The sequence below is a fragment of the Oenanthe melanoleuca genome, chromosome 4 (assembly GCF_029582105.1).
Source record: "Oenanthe melanoleuca isolate GR-GAL-2019-014 chromosome 4, OMel1.0, whole genome shotgun sequence".
NCBI classification, from domain to species: Eukaryota; Metazoa; Chordata; class Aves; order Passeriformes; family Muscicapidae; genus Oenanthe; species Oenanthe melanoleuca.
The window spans coordinates 10,790,486-10,807,788 of record NC_079337.1 but is presented as its reverse complement, the minus strand read 5'-3'; the positions used below and the strand labels follow the sequence as shown (position 1 = coordinate 10,807,788).

The following is a 17,303-nucleotide window of genomic DNA, read 5'->3' as shown; positions in this document are numbered from 1 at the left end:
CCAGCAATCCCTCCAAGAATGGAAATGGAACCTTGGCTCCTCACTTGGCAACTCACAGTGCTTTGTAACCATTAAACTTCTCCCAAGCACAGAGAAATTCATCAACAGGTTCCTTGCTCGGTGGCTGAGAGAGCAGTGAGGGCTGGGAGGAGGAAAATGATCAGGGAAAAATGAGCTGTTAGAAGGCAGCAAAAACAGTGTGCAGAGTCTGGCTTAAGTCGCAGCCCCACCCTGCTCCAAACATCCTAAATCCCACACTCCAAGCTAACAGTAAACAGCCAAATTTTAATAAACAGCCAGTAAAACCCAATCTTATAACCCAGAAATGCAAAGCTGCAAGGGTTATCAACTATTTTGTAAGCAAGCTGTAAAACTTGAGGCCCAGGTTGCAGCCACATCCAGAGGTTTGCTGTTTCTTATTTTTAACCAAACCACCCTTTTTACACCAGTCTTGAATTTGCAAGTTGCCTACAATGAGAAATAGTTACTTATCTGAGAGGGTGTTTGTGAAGAGAATCACAGAGCAGGTGTGGGTTGCAGGAATCCTCCAGCCAGCTCTCCTGGGATCCATGCTGATGTCCTGGGATTGTTCCTTGTCATCTTCCTCCACTTTCTTGTGCTTGGGAAACAAAGGATCCTGGCTCCTGGCAGGGTTGTCCATGGCAGGCAGAGTTATCCATGGCAGGCAGGTCCTGGTTCCTGCAGGGCTATCCATGGCAGGCAGGGCTATCCATGGCAGGCAGGTCCAGGTTGTCAGTCTCAGTTCTGGGTCTCTTTTGGGTTGTCATGGTCAAGTTTGGTGCACTTTGTGCAGCAGTCATGGCCAGCAGTGGTGGCAGCACCACATTTTTCCTCTCAGTTTGGAATGAAGCTTGTGATGCTCTGGACAAGAGAAGGAAATTCATTAGTATGATGCACATATAATGTTCTTAAAAACTTGGCTACATCCTGTACCAATTCTTGCCAGTGTCTCAACTAGACAACACTTTAAAGCTGAGAGGCTTCAAGTGAGAGAGACTCTTAATTGGCAGAGACTTTAGCATTCAATAACACAGCAGCCCAGCAGATTTCTGATCATCTGAAATCAGGATGGCCAGGAAACTGTGGCAGCACCAAGGAGCCCCAAATAGCTCTCATCCTTGGTTCCCCACTGCTCATTTCCTCCAGTTTTAGTCAGCTTCTCAAAGTTTCCAAGAACACACCAGGCAGTGAATCCCAGCTCATGGACTGCAGCATCAGAAGAGGAGGAAATGAAGTTAAACACAGTGAGAAGGCTCAGATGTGGGGCTGCACCTCTTGCCTGACTCTGCTGTGCATGGGACTGTCCTCTCCTCTCTCTCAGCACCTTTGGTCCCTACTCACTGCTCACATTCTCTGCAGCTGCTCTGCCTTGGCATAGCTGATGCTGTACAGAGGATGATTTAACACAGACCACAGCACCTGATCCAGAGCCCTCTCAGCCCAAAAACACCTCCTACCCCTCCCACTCCAAAAGCCAGCACATGACTAAGGCAGCTGCTCATTTTCCCTGAGGAAAAGGGAGGAAGGAACTCCAGAATTAAAGCTTTTCCATTCCTACTGGAATTGGACCATCCCTTCCCCCAGCCAAGCACCAGCCCCATCACCTCTGAGCTTCCAGAGGATGTCAGAAGGGAAAGGCTCCCTACCCTCACCCACCTACACCTGCAGAGCTGCTTTTGCACTGTAAAGGACAATCTGCACAGTTGAAGTTGCAGAAGGCACACAAAATTAGGGACAAACAATTGCCTGAACAGAAGATACAGTTCTTTGTCTTGCCCTTCTGAATAGAGACTTAGATTTACAAATCCCACCACTGCATACTCACTTCAGCTTCCTGGAGTCTTTGTTTGCTGAAGGTGAAGCTTTTTGGGGATTTTTTTCTCACTCCTTTTTCTTCCTGGGAGTATCCCCCTTGTCTTCCCTCTAACAGGAAGAAAGAAAAAAGAGGAAAACACATCAGACCAGAAGAGCTCAGTTTGACAGATTCTGGTTGAAAACAGAAAGATAACTCACTGGAGCTACCTTCAGAGGAGGAGGATCATGGCTCTAGTGCCAAGCTGTGAAGGGAATCTCCACATGGGATTTTTCAAACACCCCTTGGCCATTGTCCAAACCCACCTCCCCCTGCCCCTCTCACCTTCTTCTTTCTAGGGGACTCCTCAGGACTCTTCATTTCTTTTCTCTTCAGTTCTGGCTTCCTTGGAGTCATGAACTTCTCCTCAGGAGGTGAGGGCACTTTCTCTTTGTGGGGCTCCAGGCAGCTCTGCTTGGTTTGAGGAGCCTGATCCACCTGGGAAGGCTTTGCCAGGGGGGCAGAGCTCTTGTGGCAGTCCTTGGCCACTGGGCCCCAGCTCTTGTTTGGAGGCTCCCTTGCCTTGGACAGCTGCTGGCAGGAGCTGCTGCTGATGCCCTGCTCACATCCATTGCCACAGGCAGCTCCCCTGGGAGCCTCTCCTGGTCCTGCTCCTTGCTTTGCCTGCCTCAGCAGGTTGCCAAGCCACCACTTGTTATAAGCTGGTGGCTCAGGCTGCCAAAAAAAAAGAGAAAAGAAGGGTTCAAGACTGATGCCTTTATGGGCTGCTTCTGTCCCAGCACAGCTCAGCAGAGCCCAGGGACTCTTGGCCAGAGGTCACAAAGTCTGGGCTTAGAGCACTGAAGAACTGACTCTGTACTAACAGGCCACTTGTACTAACTTGCTCCTTGAGCATAATGGACAGATATTTGCTGAATAAAAAGCCATAAACCAGAGCTCAGAGTGAGAGGGTCTCACAGATCAGTGCTTGCAGGACACACCAGGCAGAATCTGGTGACATCTGCTTCCCTCCAGAGGCACCACCCTGCAGGGCAGGGGCTGGGGGAGCCTCTCCATGGTCCATGTGCTCACCTTTTGTGCTGGCACGTCCAGCACCCTGGGACCTTCCTCCTCACTGTCACTGGAGCTGCTCTCTGTGTCACTGGCTGGGGAGCTGGGGCTGTCCCTGGGGCTCCCTGAGCCCCAGCTGCTGGGCTGTGCTGCTGCCATCCTCTTCTGCTGGGGCTGGACAGCTCTGCAAGCCCACAGGAGACACAGTCAGACTGCAGCAGGGGGAATCCCTCACTTATCCCGTTCACTTATCCCACTGGCGTGGCAGCATCCAAAACCAAACCCAAACCCTGTGTCTGGGCACTGAGAGCAGAGGGGAGAAGGCCAGAGGAACACATTGCCATGCTCCAAAAATAAAGCACCAGCACAAAGAACCCTCCAGAAATATTCAAACCTCCAACTCAACAGCCAGACAAACAGACACAATTCCAGCAGGCTACAGAAATTTCATCTTCACCCCACTCTGCAGAGCTAATATTAGCAGAGCTACACTATTAGCATATAAAGTGAGATTTTTAGAAAGTCCACCTGAAATACCATATTTCTTTATTCTTAAATAAAAATATAATCATTGCAAAACTTCTTAGAAATGTTTTCCTTGGGCACAGGAGATTACTTTCAAATTCCACTGCTAGATTTACACAGGTTTTGTAGCTGTAGCTTTGCTAGTCTTGCCAGGCTTGAAAACCATATCCATCCCAGCATTTATTTCAGACAAAGGCATTATTAGTAGGCTGCCAAACACAAAGTGTGGTAAGATGTTAAGCACCACAGAATAAAATAATATGAAAACTTCAGTCTGGTACATGAAGACTTGGGGGCTTTTAGTTCACTTTTCTTTTGGTTTTAAACACAGTCATTGTAATCATGACATGGTTTAGTGCACTGGTGTTGTTGGATAAACTACAGGACTTGATCTTCAAGATCTTTTCCAACCTAAACCATTTCATGAGTCCATCAAGAAATAATATTTTTTCTGTTGGTGAAAATTCCCTGCATTGAGGTTTTCTGAGAAAAATCTGACTGATAACCCAAATTTTTGTGCATTCCAGGTTCTTTTAAGTAACTGCCCAGCAGAGATGGGAGCAGAGTCTGGTTACTTACAGTGTTCTTGGCTGAGAACTCTGCAATGTTTCTGAAGCTGCACCAGCCTGCTCTGGAAATCAAAAATGAAAAGGTTGTGTTTATTTTCCTGGCCTGTAGCATATTTTACCCTGTGGTCTCTGAGCACCAGATTCCTTTCTTCCAGGAGGGGTTTGCCCCTCAAAGATCATCATTCCATTCATCACTCCAGATGGGAGTTTCCTAACAAAATACTGCCTGTCCTCTGCTGAACTGCTGTCTTGAGTTCCAAGTAATGATTGTTTACAGTTTCTTAAGCCATTCCTAAATTCACCCCTGTTCAGCAAAGCAGAGGAAATCATGCTGTTTAATCAGTGTGAACACTTGTGAACACTCTGCCACATATAACACACAAAATTATCTGTCAGCACACAAAGAACTGGGTTTTCCTTGCATTTCTCCTTACCCTGCTTCTGTGCTGCAGATCCATCAGGTTGGGATTCCTACAATTAAAGGACAAAGTAGCTCAGCATGTTGCTTAACACTACATCTACTGACCCCAAAACTGGGCTAATGGCACTTTAGGGGCATGTGGCACTTTTGAATAAATATTTTTTAAACATTCTAAGTGCTGCCAAACAGCTGAGCTGGACTTCTGCTCAGCAGAAAGATCTCCTGCAATTTATCAGAAGCCCTGGCAGAGATGGGCTGGGTTACCTTTGCTGCCAGTGGTAGTTTGGAAGTCTCTGCTCTAGCAGGTGACTGAAGAGGTGACAGGAGAGGTGGCAGAGAGCTGCTCATTTCCTGGGAAGAGAGAGAGAGAAGCAGCTCTCAAAATGTTGTATTTTGTAATTTGTATTTGTATTTTGTCCCCACCTATTTCCTCAATATATGCAAAACATGGGCAAACACAGAAATCTTCTATTGAAGAGCACTTACCCTCAAAATTTCCTCAATGGATGGCTCATCAATTTCAGTATTTATTTCCTGAAAAAGGAAGGAGGGAAACAAAAGGAGTTTGTTTGGGGTTTTTTAGGAATTGGCAGACACTCAGCAAACCTTTGCTTAACCAGCAGCTCAATAAATGTCTTGCAAGTGTATTAACAATAAAATAAGGATGCAAAGGCCTGTCTGAAGGGGAGATAATAAAGGACACCAGGCATGGAGAGAGCAGAAACCACTGTCAGCTCCTCCTCCTCTGAGATGTCTGTCCTCCCTTTGGAAACTGGCAGTCAGGGAAAACTGTTTCCATTACTAAACTACTGGTACTACTCCTCCTACTTATTATTATTACTATTATTGTTATTATTATTATCCTTATTATCATTATTTTTCAATAGGGATGTTACTGCAGCCTGCTCCCTTTATGGAACTGCACTTTCCTTAAGTTGTTTTTGAAGCAGCTGAGCCTTGCCTGCAAAGGCACAGGCTGCTGCCTCTGCATGTGAGAGTTGTGCCTAAAGCCTCATCAGTTAAAACAAAACAAAACAAAACAAAACAAAAACAAACAAACAAACAAACAAACAAACAACAAAAAAAAAAATAAACACAACAGTTTTTTGTTAGAAATAATTGTTCCAAATTCTTCTAAGCCACTTCTCAAGAGACAGGAATATCTGTCATTCACACAAATAAAATTAGACTCCTTGTATTGAAGCTAAAAATAAAAAATCAAACCACCTGGCTATAAGGAGCTCCAGGCAAGGAGCAGTTTGGAGTTTGGCACTGTTTATGGCCAGGGGGCTCAGGCTGGACTCCAGACAGGCTCCTCCTGCCAAGACTGAACTGTAATTCACCAGAAGCCCTGCACAGATGGGCTGGGTTACCTTTGCCTCCAGTGGAAGTTTGGAAGTCTCTGCCCTAGCAGGTGACTGAAGAGGTGGCAGGAGAGGTGACAGGGGGCTGCTCATTTCCTGGGAAGAGAGGGAGAGAAGCAGCTCTCAGGAGTTTTGCTGATGGACACAGGGAGTTTCAGCCTTCCAGGGCCAGAGGGATCCACCTCCCCATGGATTTGTTCAGGCTTCCCCATGGAATTCTGGTGTTGAAGAGCACCCACCTTCAATATTCCTTCAATGGACTGCACATAAACGTGCATGATGGGCTGAAACAAGAAAAGGGAGCAGTGTGAGCTTGTTTGGGTATTTTACTCACTGACAGCAAACCAGCATGCACTCAGCAAACACTTGCTGAGCAGCAGCTCTGGAAATGCCATGCAAATCCATTCATAAAGAAATGCTAATAAGGATTGACAGCTCCATCTGAAGGGAACAGAGACCAAGCAGAGCAAGAGCTGAAGCCAGCACAGTCACCTCCTGTGAGATCAATGTCTGGCTTCCCTGGCAGGAAACACTGCTTCCATTGCTGACTTTTTATTAATATTCTTAATAAAATTTGTTCTTGCAGTCTGCTCCCTTTACTGAATGTCACTTTCCTTTAGTTGCTATTGAAGCAGCTAAGCTTTGCCTGCAAAGGCAAATATGACATTGACAGGACTGAAAGAAGTAGAAAATGAAGGAAGGGATTTTTTTCATGTACAGAGCCATTGTCCAAAACAGCCATGAACAGAAATCAGTCACTCAGGGGCCACAGCCCAGAGATCCCTTCTGCTGAGGAGTATCATTGAGCATATACACTCAAAATTTCATCTCTCAGCTTCAAAATGGACTAATCCTGGAGAGAAAACTCCAGAAGGACTAGACAGTGATGCCAAAGGACAAGGGGGAGCACTGCCAGGTTAGGCTCCAGAGGTCCAAGAAGGGTTATTTACTGGGAAATTCAAAAAGGGAACAGAGGGCAAGAAATGCCTGATGCTGCTGCAGAAGTCTCAAGGGGACACCTGAGAGTGACAGGATTTGGGGTCTCCTGTCCTCAGACTCAGGAGAGTGAGGCAAGGGGCTGAGGAGCAGCCTCTACATTGGATTTACACTCACCTCTGGTGCTGGAGCTCCTGGAGGTGCTGGGGAGCTGTGATGGTCCCTGGGGCTCCCTGAGCCCCAGCTGCTGGGCTGAGCTGGTGCCATCCTCTTCTGCTGGGGCTGGACAGCTCTGCCAGCCCACCAGGAGGCCAGACTAGACAGCAACAGAGGGGAAAGTTATTCACTTATCCCACTGACATGGCAGCATTCAAAACTGTAAACCCAAACCCTGTGTCTGAGAGCAGAGGGGAGAATGCCAGAGGAACACATTGCCACGCTCCAAAAATAAAGAACCAGCATAAAAACCCCTCTGGGAGAATAATCAAACCTTCAGCTCACACCCAGGGAGAAAAAAATGTAAACAGGATTTCATTGCTATATTGTGAATGTGTATTTGGCCAACTAAGGCTAAATTAAACCCCAGACCACCAAAACTTGCCAGTGCCTTTCTGAAAGCAACAACCCTCAAAGGAAAATTTCCTATAGAGGCTGACAAATTTCAGGTTGGATTTTCGTTATTTTGGTTTTTTTTTCATTCTTCCCCTTAAGTTTTCACTTTTTCATCTGTGTTCCTTGGCTAAGACAAAAACATTGGATCTACAGACACACTGGAGGAGGGGAGGAGGGGAAAAGAAGGGAACACCTGGGGAAATACAAGTCTGGCTCATAGGCAAACTCCAGCATGCCTGGGTTATTCATTTCTGATTGGAGCTTTCCTGAAAACCCCACAAAACTGAAAACCAGTTTTCAACAGCAGCTCCAGGCAGCCACAAACCAAAGAGAAGCCAGGAGCCCTTTCCCATCTGCCCCCCATATGAAAAGCACTTTTGTTTTTCTGGTTTGGTCTACAGGGTTGTTTGGGAACACAACTGTACCTTGCAGAAGCAAGTGAAGGACGTGGCTTTTTCACAACCTGTTTTGTTCACAAAAACAAAGAGGAGAGGGGGAGGCAAGGTCAGCTCAGGGAACTCAGCAGGTGGGGATGATTCAAAGATCTGAACCTGACTTGGTGGGCAGCACCCTGCACTCCCACCTGTGTCTAACACACTCAGATAAAGCTTTTCCTGGCAATCAGGATAAAATGGGGTTTGTGCTTCCACACACAAAACTTGCTTCAAATGTTCATGGAAAGCACCACATTTGGAGATCACAGCTGGAACAAAAGTATGAGTCCCTGAAGCATTTTCCATTCATCCTCTGGCTCAGCCATGTCACAGCTCTACAAATGCAGAGCCTACTGAAAACAGTGGAGAAGAGGAAAGAGAGGTTTGCTCTAGAGGAGTTGAACTGCTCTAGAGAGTATTACACACTGGGAGGAAGGCTGATCTGACAACTCCAGCTTTTATCTCCACTTCTCCTCAGCCCATCCCAAAACACATCTCCAGGGAGGGAAACTTCTGCTGGATGAACAGGAGCTGAGCAATGTATTTTTTCCCCACCCATTTCCTTAATGTATGCAAAACAAGCAAACACAGAGATCTAAAAGCACCAACCTTCAAAGTTTTTTCAGTGGTGGGGACATCAATGGGCTTCTTTTCCTGAAACAAGAATGAGGGAGGCAGAAGGAGTTTATTTAGGTTTTTTACTAATTGATATGTATTCAGCCAGCATTTGCTTAACAACAGCTCTACAAATGTCCTGCAAGTTCATGAATAATAAAATGCCAGTAAGGATAAAAAGGCCCATCTGAAGGGGAGTTAAGAATGGAAACCAGGTGGAAAACCAGCTGAAATCCCCACAGACACCTTCTCCTCCTCTGAGAAAAATGTCTGTGTTCCCTTTGGAACATGGCAGTCAGGAAATATTGTTTCCATTCTTAAGCTACTACTACTACTACTACATTATTATTGTTGTTGTTGTTGTTATTGTTGTTATATGTTTATGCAGTCTTCTCCTTTTTTCTTTTAAGCAGCTAAGCTTTGCCTTCAAAGGCACAGGCTCCCTCTGCATTTAAAAGAGTTGAGCAGAAGGTTTCCTCTAGTTGAAAAACACCAATCAGAAATAATAGTTGCCAATTCTTCTAAGCCAGTAGCTCTCCTGGCTCAACAATTGCACTCACCTTGACAGGTTCTGGAAGGATGTTGGATTCTGGAGCTTTGGCATCTGACCTCTGTGGCAAGCTCTGACTTGAGACCTTGACAGGCTCAGGAAGGATTCTGGGTTGTGGAGCTTTGGCTTCTGACCTCTGTGGCAACCTCTGACTTGAGACCTTGACAGGCTCAGGAAGGATTCTGGGTTGTGAAGCTTTGGCTTCTGACCTCTGATTTGAGACACTTTCATTGCAGCCACCACGGTTCTGCTCAGTGTTAGGCTTGAGGTCTAGTGATACCAGTGAGGATTCCTTCTGTATGTCCTCACATGGCTTTGTATTCCTGGCCAGACCATTGCTGCAGGTCTGTGCCTCGGATTTGGGCTTTTCTGGGAGCCACAGAGGTGCTGGAGGGGACTCGTGCCTCGGGATCAGCCTGGGGTCCCACTCGCCCAGCAGGCGCTTGATGCGCCGTGCCAGCTCATCCTCTTTATGGGTCTGCAACACAGGGACACGGAGGGGAATGTCACCAACAGCCAGGCAAGAGACCCAGCTCAGCCAGACACTGCTCAGGATCTTCATGGAATCACCCACAAGGGAAGTCAGGGAAGCTCAGTGGAGCAGGTGGGAAGATTTGCTTGCAGGGATGGGGATAAAGTCTGCTACAGCCCATGCAGAAGGCACAGCTCTCCTCTCCCACCCCAAACCCCCTTCCTCCTCTCCTTGCAGCCTGCACCCCACTCCCATTACCTTGTAGGGTTTGGGAAAGACAGGAGTCTTCTCCCAGAATGTACATTTATCCTCCACCAGCCTCCTCCTCTTCTCTTGTGCCAGGCGGCGGAGCAGGTCTCTGTTGTTGTTCCAGCTTTCAGGACACAGAGAAAGGAGAGTTAACACTTGAGCCCCTGTTTTTATACTCTGTGCACAAACTGGGGCTTTCCCACAAGGCCACATGTCCAGCAAAGCAGTGTTGAAATCCACAGGATGCTGACAGTGGGCAGATCAGTTGTGTCCAGATGTGCTGTGCCCAGAGCCATGAGACACACAGGGACAGCACACATCCTCCTCAGGGGCTGCTGCTCCTCATCCCAGACATCAGGAGGGGTGAGAAGGGAAAGACTCTCCCCCCATTTCATTGGGAAACAAATGGAGAAGCAGTCACTGAGGGAGATCAGCACATAGCTGGCAAATCCACTTGCAATGGTCAATGGAGAAATTGCCATTCTTGTTCTCCTTCAGACCTCCCACCCGACTCTCCCTGAGAGTCAAAGGAAATCCTCTATACCACTTTCAAGGATTGAATTTTGTCCACTCTATAAGCAGCCTTGGAAATTCACTCTCTGCTTTAAATGGATCTTTGGAAAGCTGCTTCCACAGAAAACCATGCAGCTGTATTTAAACTAATCCCATCATTGTAATTAGAAAGGAAATCTCAGACATTCAGAAAACATCAGGTCACATCCCCCTGTTCCCCCTCAGCCCTATATGCATGTACTCAATGCCACCAGCCCCACATCAAAACACCAATAAAGCTGTGTCCCATCATGGGGAACCAGATCCTTTAAACTGTCCCTGGTCTCTGAAAGATTACTGCAAAACGAGGGAAACTCTGCCTCTGATATGTGTGGACATTGGGGAAGGAAAAGAATGCAGGCAGAGTGGATACAGGTATCTATTTCTACTCTGCTGCACAGTCTGCTTTATACATACAGTTCCTAGAATCTTTTTGGCCCATCCAACCTCCCAGGTGCCCCAGGCTGCAAGGGGAGAGCCTTGTCTGCCCCAGCAGTGCCACTTTCTCCAATACCACACCAATAATCAGCTCCTGAAAGTTTAATCATCCCTGGAGCCAAGGCACAGCTGCCTCATCTCATTCTGAGCACCATTACTTACAATAAATCAGGTTTTTGCACTAGATGGCATTCCTAATTAGAGCAAAGTGTTTGCTGTCCACTGAAGTGCCCAATATTTTAAGAGAAGCCTGTAGCTCTTCCAGTCTCCCCTGCCCTGAAACATCAGCTCAGTCCCCATCATCTCCAAACATGTTCCACAAGAAATAAGAACTTGAACCCACCCCCAAAAAACAGTTCTTGTGCTTTGCTACAGAGTGAAACAGGAGACTCGTGGGCACAAAGCATCCCCAGGTGCAGAAGGGAGTGCCCTGGCCCCAGTAATGAGAGACTGGGGTCAGAAAGTTCAGCAGAGAACCTGCCCTGACATCATCCAGGCCTGGGTTTGTAGCAGAAGTTCTGAAAATTACCCATGTGCTCTGAAACCACTCTCACTGACAGGGCATTCTTTATTTCTCCCACTCAGGGATTCTGATTCTTGCATTGGAAAGAGGATTCTTTTTCTAAACCATCCCAACATTCATCACAGCACCTGGGAAGCCAAGATGACACCAAATTAATTCCTACCTATGGATGCTGATCTGGTTGCCTCTTGCTTCCATTTTGGAGCCTCAGTTTGTGTCAGATTCTCTGGAAGAGAACAAACAGATATTCTCCATCTGCATGAGCTCCTGCCTAAAGCAGAGGTCAGGATACCCTCAGAGCCTGGAGTGCCTGACTGGCACTGCTCCTAAACAGAAATGATCCAAATGTGGGGATGAGAATGGGACAACCAAGAGATCCATTTCCCCTTCCCCCAGTGGTGAAGCTGCATTTCAGGTCAGCTCTCCAGATTTGGCCAAGGGCATGACAAACTGCTACAGGCTCCAGGGTATTTGGTTCAAATTTAAGAACAAATGTGCCCTAAGAACCCTGCCTTTAGATAACCAAATGTGACAGCTGTTATCTTTTTTCTTCTGTCTTCACTTAGAGTCAGAATTGAATGCTGAAAAGACAAATTTCTTGTTTGGACTTAGTTTTTTATTAAATCTTATCTAAAGTACAGAGAGCTCTTCAACACTTCTAGCTATTAAGCCAAAAGTAAGAAAATTGAGGTGAATTTAGCTAGTTACAAAGTCTTTTAAAAGCAAACTATGCAATTAAGAACTAACATCTATATTATTTATACTTCTGACCCAGTAACTAGACACCTGTGACCTGCACTGCAGTACTAATTATCCAACCAAAAACTACTACCTGAAATCATGAAGAAGAAGGAACAAGAAGGAAAAAAAACCCAAAAACAATGCCCAAGAACCTCCATCTTGTCCCATACCTATTACTATATTCTAAAACCTCAAATTCAAAACCCTTCACCATGTGAAATCACACACTTCTGTTCTAACTACACATCAGTGATTCTAACTTTATCACTTAAATTTGGAAGCCTCTCCAAGGCCTCAAATCAAAAGCTGTGTTCTTTTGGGGGTCAGTGTCAGAAAGCACAGAAAGTTCAAAACTCCCAGGCTTCAAAGTTCCAACACAAATGGGCTTCACATGAATGGCAGCATTTGTGGAAAGAGGAGGGAAAGGAAAGGAGGGAAATAAAGCCCTAAAGAGACAGCTCTAGATGAAAAAGTAACAAGATCCCCTCAGCAGAAGTAAAGGCCAAAATAGGACCCATCTTAAGAGTTTTCCTTCCAATGTTGCTATCACTAAAATTCCCGTGATGTTTTTATGGGCAAAGCTTGGTGTTTGACATATATTGAGATATTTGAAGGGACAATTTGACATACAGTCAGGGAACACACTGGATTCATTGAACCAGAGAACCATGAATCTATAGAACCATATAATTTTTTTAGGTTGGGTCTTAAATTTCACCAGATTCTGCCCCTCTTCCATGGGCAGGGACACTTTTCACTAGACCAGGCTTGTCAAAGGCTTGTGAGACCTGGCCTTGAACGATTCAAACACTCTGGTGGCCATTGTACTTATACAAATATAATATATGAATATATGTACAAGGCAATTGTAACTGCCATTAGCCTTGAAACTGGAAAAAATAATAGCTGGCTTCACTTTGGGCTGTGGGTGTTTGCACAAGGGCTTTGCCACCTCCCTCTGGCTGCCCCGGTTCAACTGCCAGAGCAGCCCCTGGCAGCTGCTCCCACTCCCAATGGGGCAATCCCTGCAGACACTGCCCAGGAAAAGCAAAAAAATAAAGTTCTCCCTGCCACACATCTGCTGGCTCCGCCCTCAACCTCTCCTCAGTGCTGGCACCTTTGGCAGCACATGGGGCAGAGCCATGTGCTCTCCTTGCCGCCCTCCTTTCCCGAGGATGGGCTCGGAGACACTTGGGATTAAAGCTGAACCAGCAGCAGCCTTGCCCTCTCCACTTGACAGTGATTTGTCCCGCTGCAAACTGGGGAATAACAATCCTAAATATTTGCTATATGAAGAATGCCTTGAAGGCAATTTCCCTGGTTAGTGGCCTGCTTTGAAGCTGCTCCTGTTGGTGGCCAGAAGGGACATCCTTGGCGGGCAAGTTGGCAGAATTACCTGGCGCAAGCCGGCCGTGCGGGCGAGGGATGCCTCGCTAGCGGCAGTGGATGCGCTGCGAGCAGGATTAGCGGGCGGAGCAGAGCGGAGCTGCGGGCAGAGCAGAGCCCCGGGATGCTGCGGGCAGAGCAGAGCAGAGCAGAGCAGGGCAGAGCAGAGCAGAGCAGAGCTCCGGGCAGAGCAGAGCTCCGGGATGCTGCGGGCAGAGCAGGGCAGAGCAGAGCAGAGCTCCGGGCAGAGCAGAGCTCCGGGATGCTGCGGGCAGAGCAGAGCAGAGCAGAGCTCCGGGCAGAGCAGAGCTCCGGGATGCTGCGGGCAGAGCAGAGCAGAGCAGAGCAGAGCTCCGGGCAGAGCAGAGCTCCGGGATGCCGCGGGCAGAGCAGAGCAGAGCTCCGGGATGCTGCGGGCAGAGCAGAGCAGAGCTCCGGGCAGAGCAGAGCAGAGCTCCGGGCAGAGCAGAGCTCCGGGCAGAGCAGAGCTCCGGGATGCTGCGGGCAGAGCAGAGCAGAGCTCCGGGCAGAGCAGAGCTCCGGGCAGAGCAGAGCTCCGGGATGCTGCGACCGCACTACAGCAGCCCAAGGGCGGCTCTGCCGTTGGCACCGCCCGGCTCGAACCGGAGCGTCCCAGGAGACACCGGCAGGAAACCGGCATGGAACGGGCACGGGACCGGCACAGAACGGGCACGGGACCGGCACAGAACCGGCACAGAACCGGCCGCAGCCCGCGGCAGCAGCGCGCCGGGTGCCACCGCGTCCCCGCCCGTGTGTCCCCAAGTGCCACCGCGTCCCCGCCCGGCTGTCCCCGAGTGCCACCGAGCCCCCAGGGAGCAGGGACACTCAGCTCTGTGCAAAGGGTCGGGGCCATTCCGTGAAAAAAGCGGAGAAATTCAATGATGTGACCCGCACGCCTTGAGTGCTGATGGAAACTCGGGGACTGGGGCTCTTCAGCAAGAACTGCATGTGTAAATTGTTTGTTAATGGGATTAAAAAAACCCCCACAAGCCAACTAATCTACGTCATTCACAAATTCTGTGTGTTTCTATCAAGTACAGAGAATTCTTGAAATACCTAATGTGAGAGAGGCTTTTTACACAAGAGTAACTCCTTCAGATGGGGAATGCAGTATTAAATCATCTCAGGCAAACAGAAACAATTAATCTAAAAAAGTCAAAATCAACATGTTACTGATAAGGCACAACTCACGTCAAAGAATTCCTAATTTGCTAAACAAATCAAGGAGATCTGTGCTTAAAAATAATTACCAGATGATTTTTTCATGAGATCAGATTCTGTAGCTCAGTTGCTCTTTCTACCTTCCAGCTCTACAATCCCCTTTTACTGAAATCTACAAAAGAAACTTTTCTGAGAAAAGAGGGAATCCCCTATCGAATTTCTCTTTCAGAGAGCTTCCAAGCACAGCAGTAGCAGCAGTGTTTGCTGCCTGCCCTGATCAGACTCGACACCTATTGCCTCTTTCCAGCCTATTTCCCACCTAACTTAGTTTCCTAGCCTGAACTTTGTAGCTACAGTCACTGGAAAAAAAATCAGATCTTTAACTGCACTTTGCATATTTTCCCTCCTATTCTAAAATTTTCTACTTCATCCTATTTAAATGTACAGTTTTGTTTTAAAGCACTTTTTTTTTTTTTTTTTTTTTTTTTTTTTTGTCTTTCTTAAGTTTTTTATCCCAGAGGCATTACTGCCATCATTGATGGGCTTGGTCATGGCCAGTGGTGGGTACATATAGGTCTTACTTTTAAATGAACTATTTAATTTCTTCTCAAGAAAAGGAAAGTGAAAAATGCTAAAAACCAATCACATAAAGCCAAGCATTACAATTATGGAAAGCAATATGTAACTATATTAGGTTTATACCATCCTAACCCATTTCTTCAATTAATTCAGGCTCTTTGACATCTCATATAAAAAAATATCTTTCTTTCTTCTGTTGCTGCCGAATTTGAACATCTCTGTGAGAATTTTTGGGAGTACTTTAGGATCAATCCTTGTGGATCCCTTCCAGCCCAGGATATTTTATGATTCTTTGACCTGGACCAATGTCCCTGTACTCAGCACTGCTGAGGGTGCATCTCGAATCCTGGGCTCAGGTTTGGGACCACACTATGAGGCTGGGTTTTAATAATTTTGGTTCTAACTGGCCCCTGATTTACCGCTCTAAAACTCAGCTGTCCTGTCAAGAACTTTCTTTTGACTCCTGCCATGTTACCAGGCTGGCAGCAGCCTGTGTGTGGCTGTGGGCTGCCCTCTTGTGAAGAGAAGGAAGAACGTGCTTGAAAAGAGCTGCTCTGAAAGAGCCACAATTCAGGATGAATTGTAATAGAAAATAAGACTAAAACACATGAGAATCCAGCAGTGATAGTCATGGAACACACTGTCTTCACATACAATAATAAATACACTTAAAGGTAGGTAATTCCTCTCCTCATTAGCTTGGTAACAACTCGATTTAATAATTTCAGATTGACTGGTGCAATGTGAAAGGTGTTCATCTGCTTTACCAGGATTTGAAATGTATGGGTGGATCCAGCTCAGAACCTCTGTGTCTCCTTCAGCTGCAACACTGAAATGTTCCTTTACCCTGGGCAGTGCCAAGTACAGCCAGAACACCAGGAATAGGAATGGATGCTTGGGATGGGTGCCCAGCTGGGATTCAAGATCCTGGTATGTAAACAAAGCATGCATGGGATGCATGCAGGCAGATTTTTAGATCCTGAGGGCCTTTTTGCATAGGGAAAAAACCTAAGGAATTAGACTTGATGTTCTTGCAACTTAAAAAAAATGTGATTGGTGTGTATATGGTATGGAAAAAACCGAGGGAGACATGCCTCCTGCCTTAAGTCAGATTAATTCCTCACGCCTCTTTTGGGTCTCCTGAAGTGCAGTTTTTGTCTGAATTAAACCCATGTTTCGTAAAATAAATGCAGTAGCCTCTCTGCATTCACACCAAGGAGAAATAAGCTGCCTTAGAAGATATTTTATCTGCTCTACTTTAGCAGTTTGCCTCAAGGAAAGATGAATCCTTTCTCCAAGTGCCTCTTTCTGCTGTTGACTCTATTTCACAGCAGAACTGGGACCTCTGGATGAATCTGATACTTGGTGTTTTCTAGCGTATAGTAAATGTGCATCAGGGAGGTTCTGGTTTGTTGAGGCTTTCTATGTGTTTGGGTGTATTTTTTAAGGTGGCAGGCAGTGTTTTCTCAAATTTTAATGAGAACCCCAGCCACAGGGACAGGAGGCTCTCACAGGTACATCCTTAAACAGATTCTAGCACTTCAGAACAATAATAAGCACTGCTTTCCCATATTGTACAATGATAGGCTTGACAATAACATCAAAATATGGGCAAATACTTATGAATAGACAGGAATTTTTTCCAGATGACACTGGGACAACACTTGAATCATCTACAAGCAAAATATTTTGTTTTACTTACTTACTGAAAGCAAAGGAATTTTCTCTAATTTGTAAGAATTTGGGAGAGTGAGGTTTAGTCCCTTTCACTTACTGCATGTGGACACTTTCCAGTCATTACAAATGAAGTGCTGCTTAACTACTTCAGAAATCTTTCCCCTCTTGTTGCTCTAAAAGTTTTTACTCAAACTAGTTTAAAACAAGTGCTCATGGTTTCTTTTGGTTTTTTTTTGGATGGTTTCAAAGGAAGGCTTCAGCATTTTTCTTTAGGGTATGCTAAGTTTAAGCAGTTAAACTGGTTTCTTCAAGGGCTGCCAGGACAATTCAATGTGTGACATGCTGTGCTCTGGCTGTTAACACTGCTACGCATGATCATGTTGTTGGACTTTTTGAGTCTGTTCTCAGCAGGTGTTTGCAAATCAGTCACAGACAAACAGAAACTCACGTCCTGTGCCAGTAAGAACCGTGCTGCATCTGGGAGTCCTTAGCAAAACTGACTTTTCATCATTTCTGTTTACACAAAACTGCTGCCTTTTAGATCTGTGCTCTTACCAGGCCAAAACTGAGCAGAGCTTATGAGCATTTGCTCTC

General features: G+C 46.4%; 2 protein-coding genes across 2 annotated transcripts in view; both read right to left on the bottom strand.

Moving 5' to 3' along the window:
* Positions 1–17,303, bottom strand: part of NUDT9 (nudix hydrolase 9) — a 196,530-nt gene that overhangs the window by 53,369 nt on the left and 125,858 nt on the right. The gene's annotated exons all lie outside the window — the stretch shown is intronic.
* Positions 1,868–13,870, bottom strand: LOC130252276 (AF4/FMR2 family member 1-like). Its single transcript, XM_056489684.1, has 16 exons — positions 13,282–13,870; positions 11,308–11,370; positions 9,641–9,755; positions 8,921–9,388; positions 8,355–8,399; positions 7,737–7,774; positions 6,877–7,015; positions 6,003–6,047; positions 5,773–5,859; positions 4,886–4,933; positions 4,664–4,750; positions 4,413–4,449; positions 3,989–4,040; positions 2,906–3,068; positions 2,159–2,548; positions 1,868–1,944 (listed from the first exon to the last, which is right to left on the bottom strand). The coding sequence occupies exons 2-16, from the start codon at positions 11,340–11,342 to the stop codon at positions 1,903–1,905; spliced, it is 1,791 nt and encodes a 596-aa protein (XP_056345659.1). The 5' UTR covers positions 11,343–11,370; positions 13,282–13,870; the 3' UTR covers positions 1,868–1,902.

Bases quoted from the DNA above. Each gene is read 5' to 3' on its own strand.
- LOC130252276 (XM_056489684.1), bottom strand. From the start codon at position 11,342: ATGGAAGCAAGAGGCAACCAGATCAGCATCCATAG. The intron at 9,389-9,640 runs GTAATGGGAGTG...CCTGTGTTGCAG, and splicing joins TCTTTCCCAAACCCTACAAG to ACCCATAAAGAGGATGAGCT. The intron at 5,860-6,002 runs GTGGGTGCTCTT...CTCTCTTCCCAG, and splicing joins CCATTGAAGGAATATTGAAG to GAAATGAGCAGCCCCCTGTC.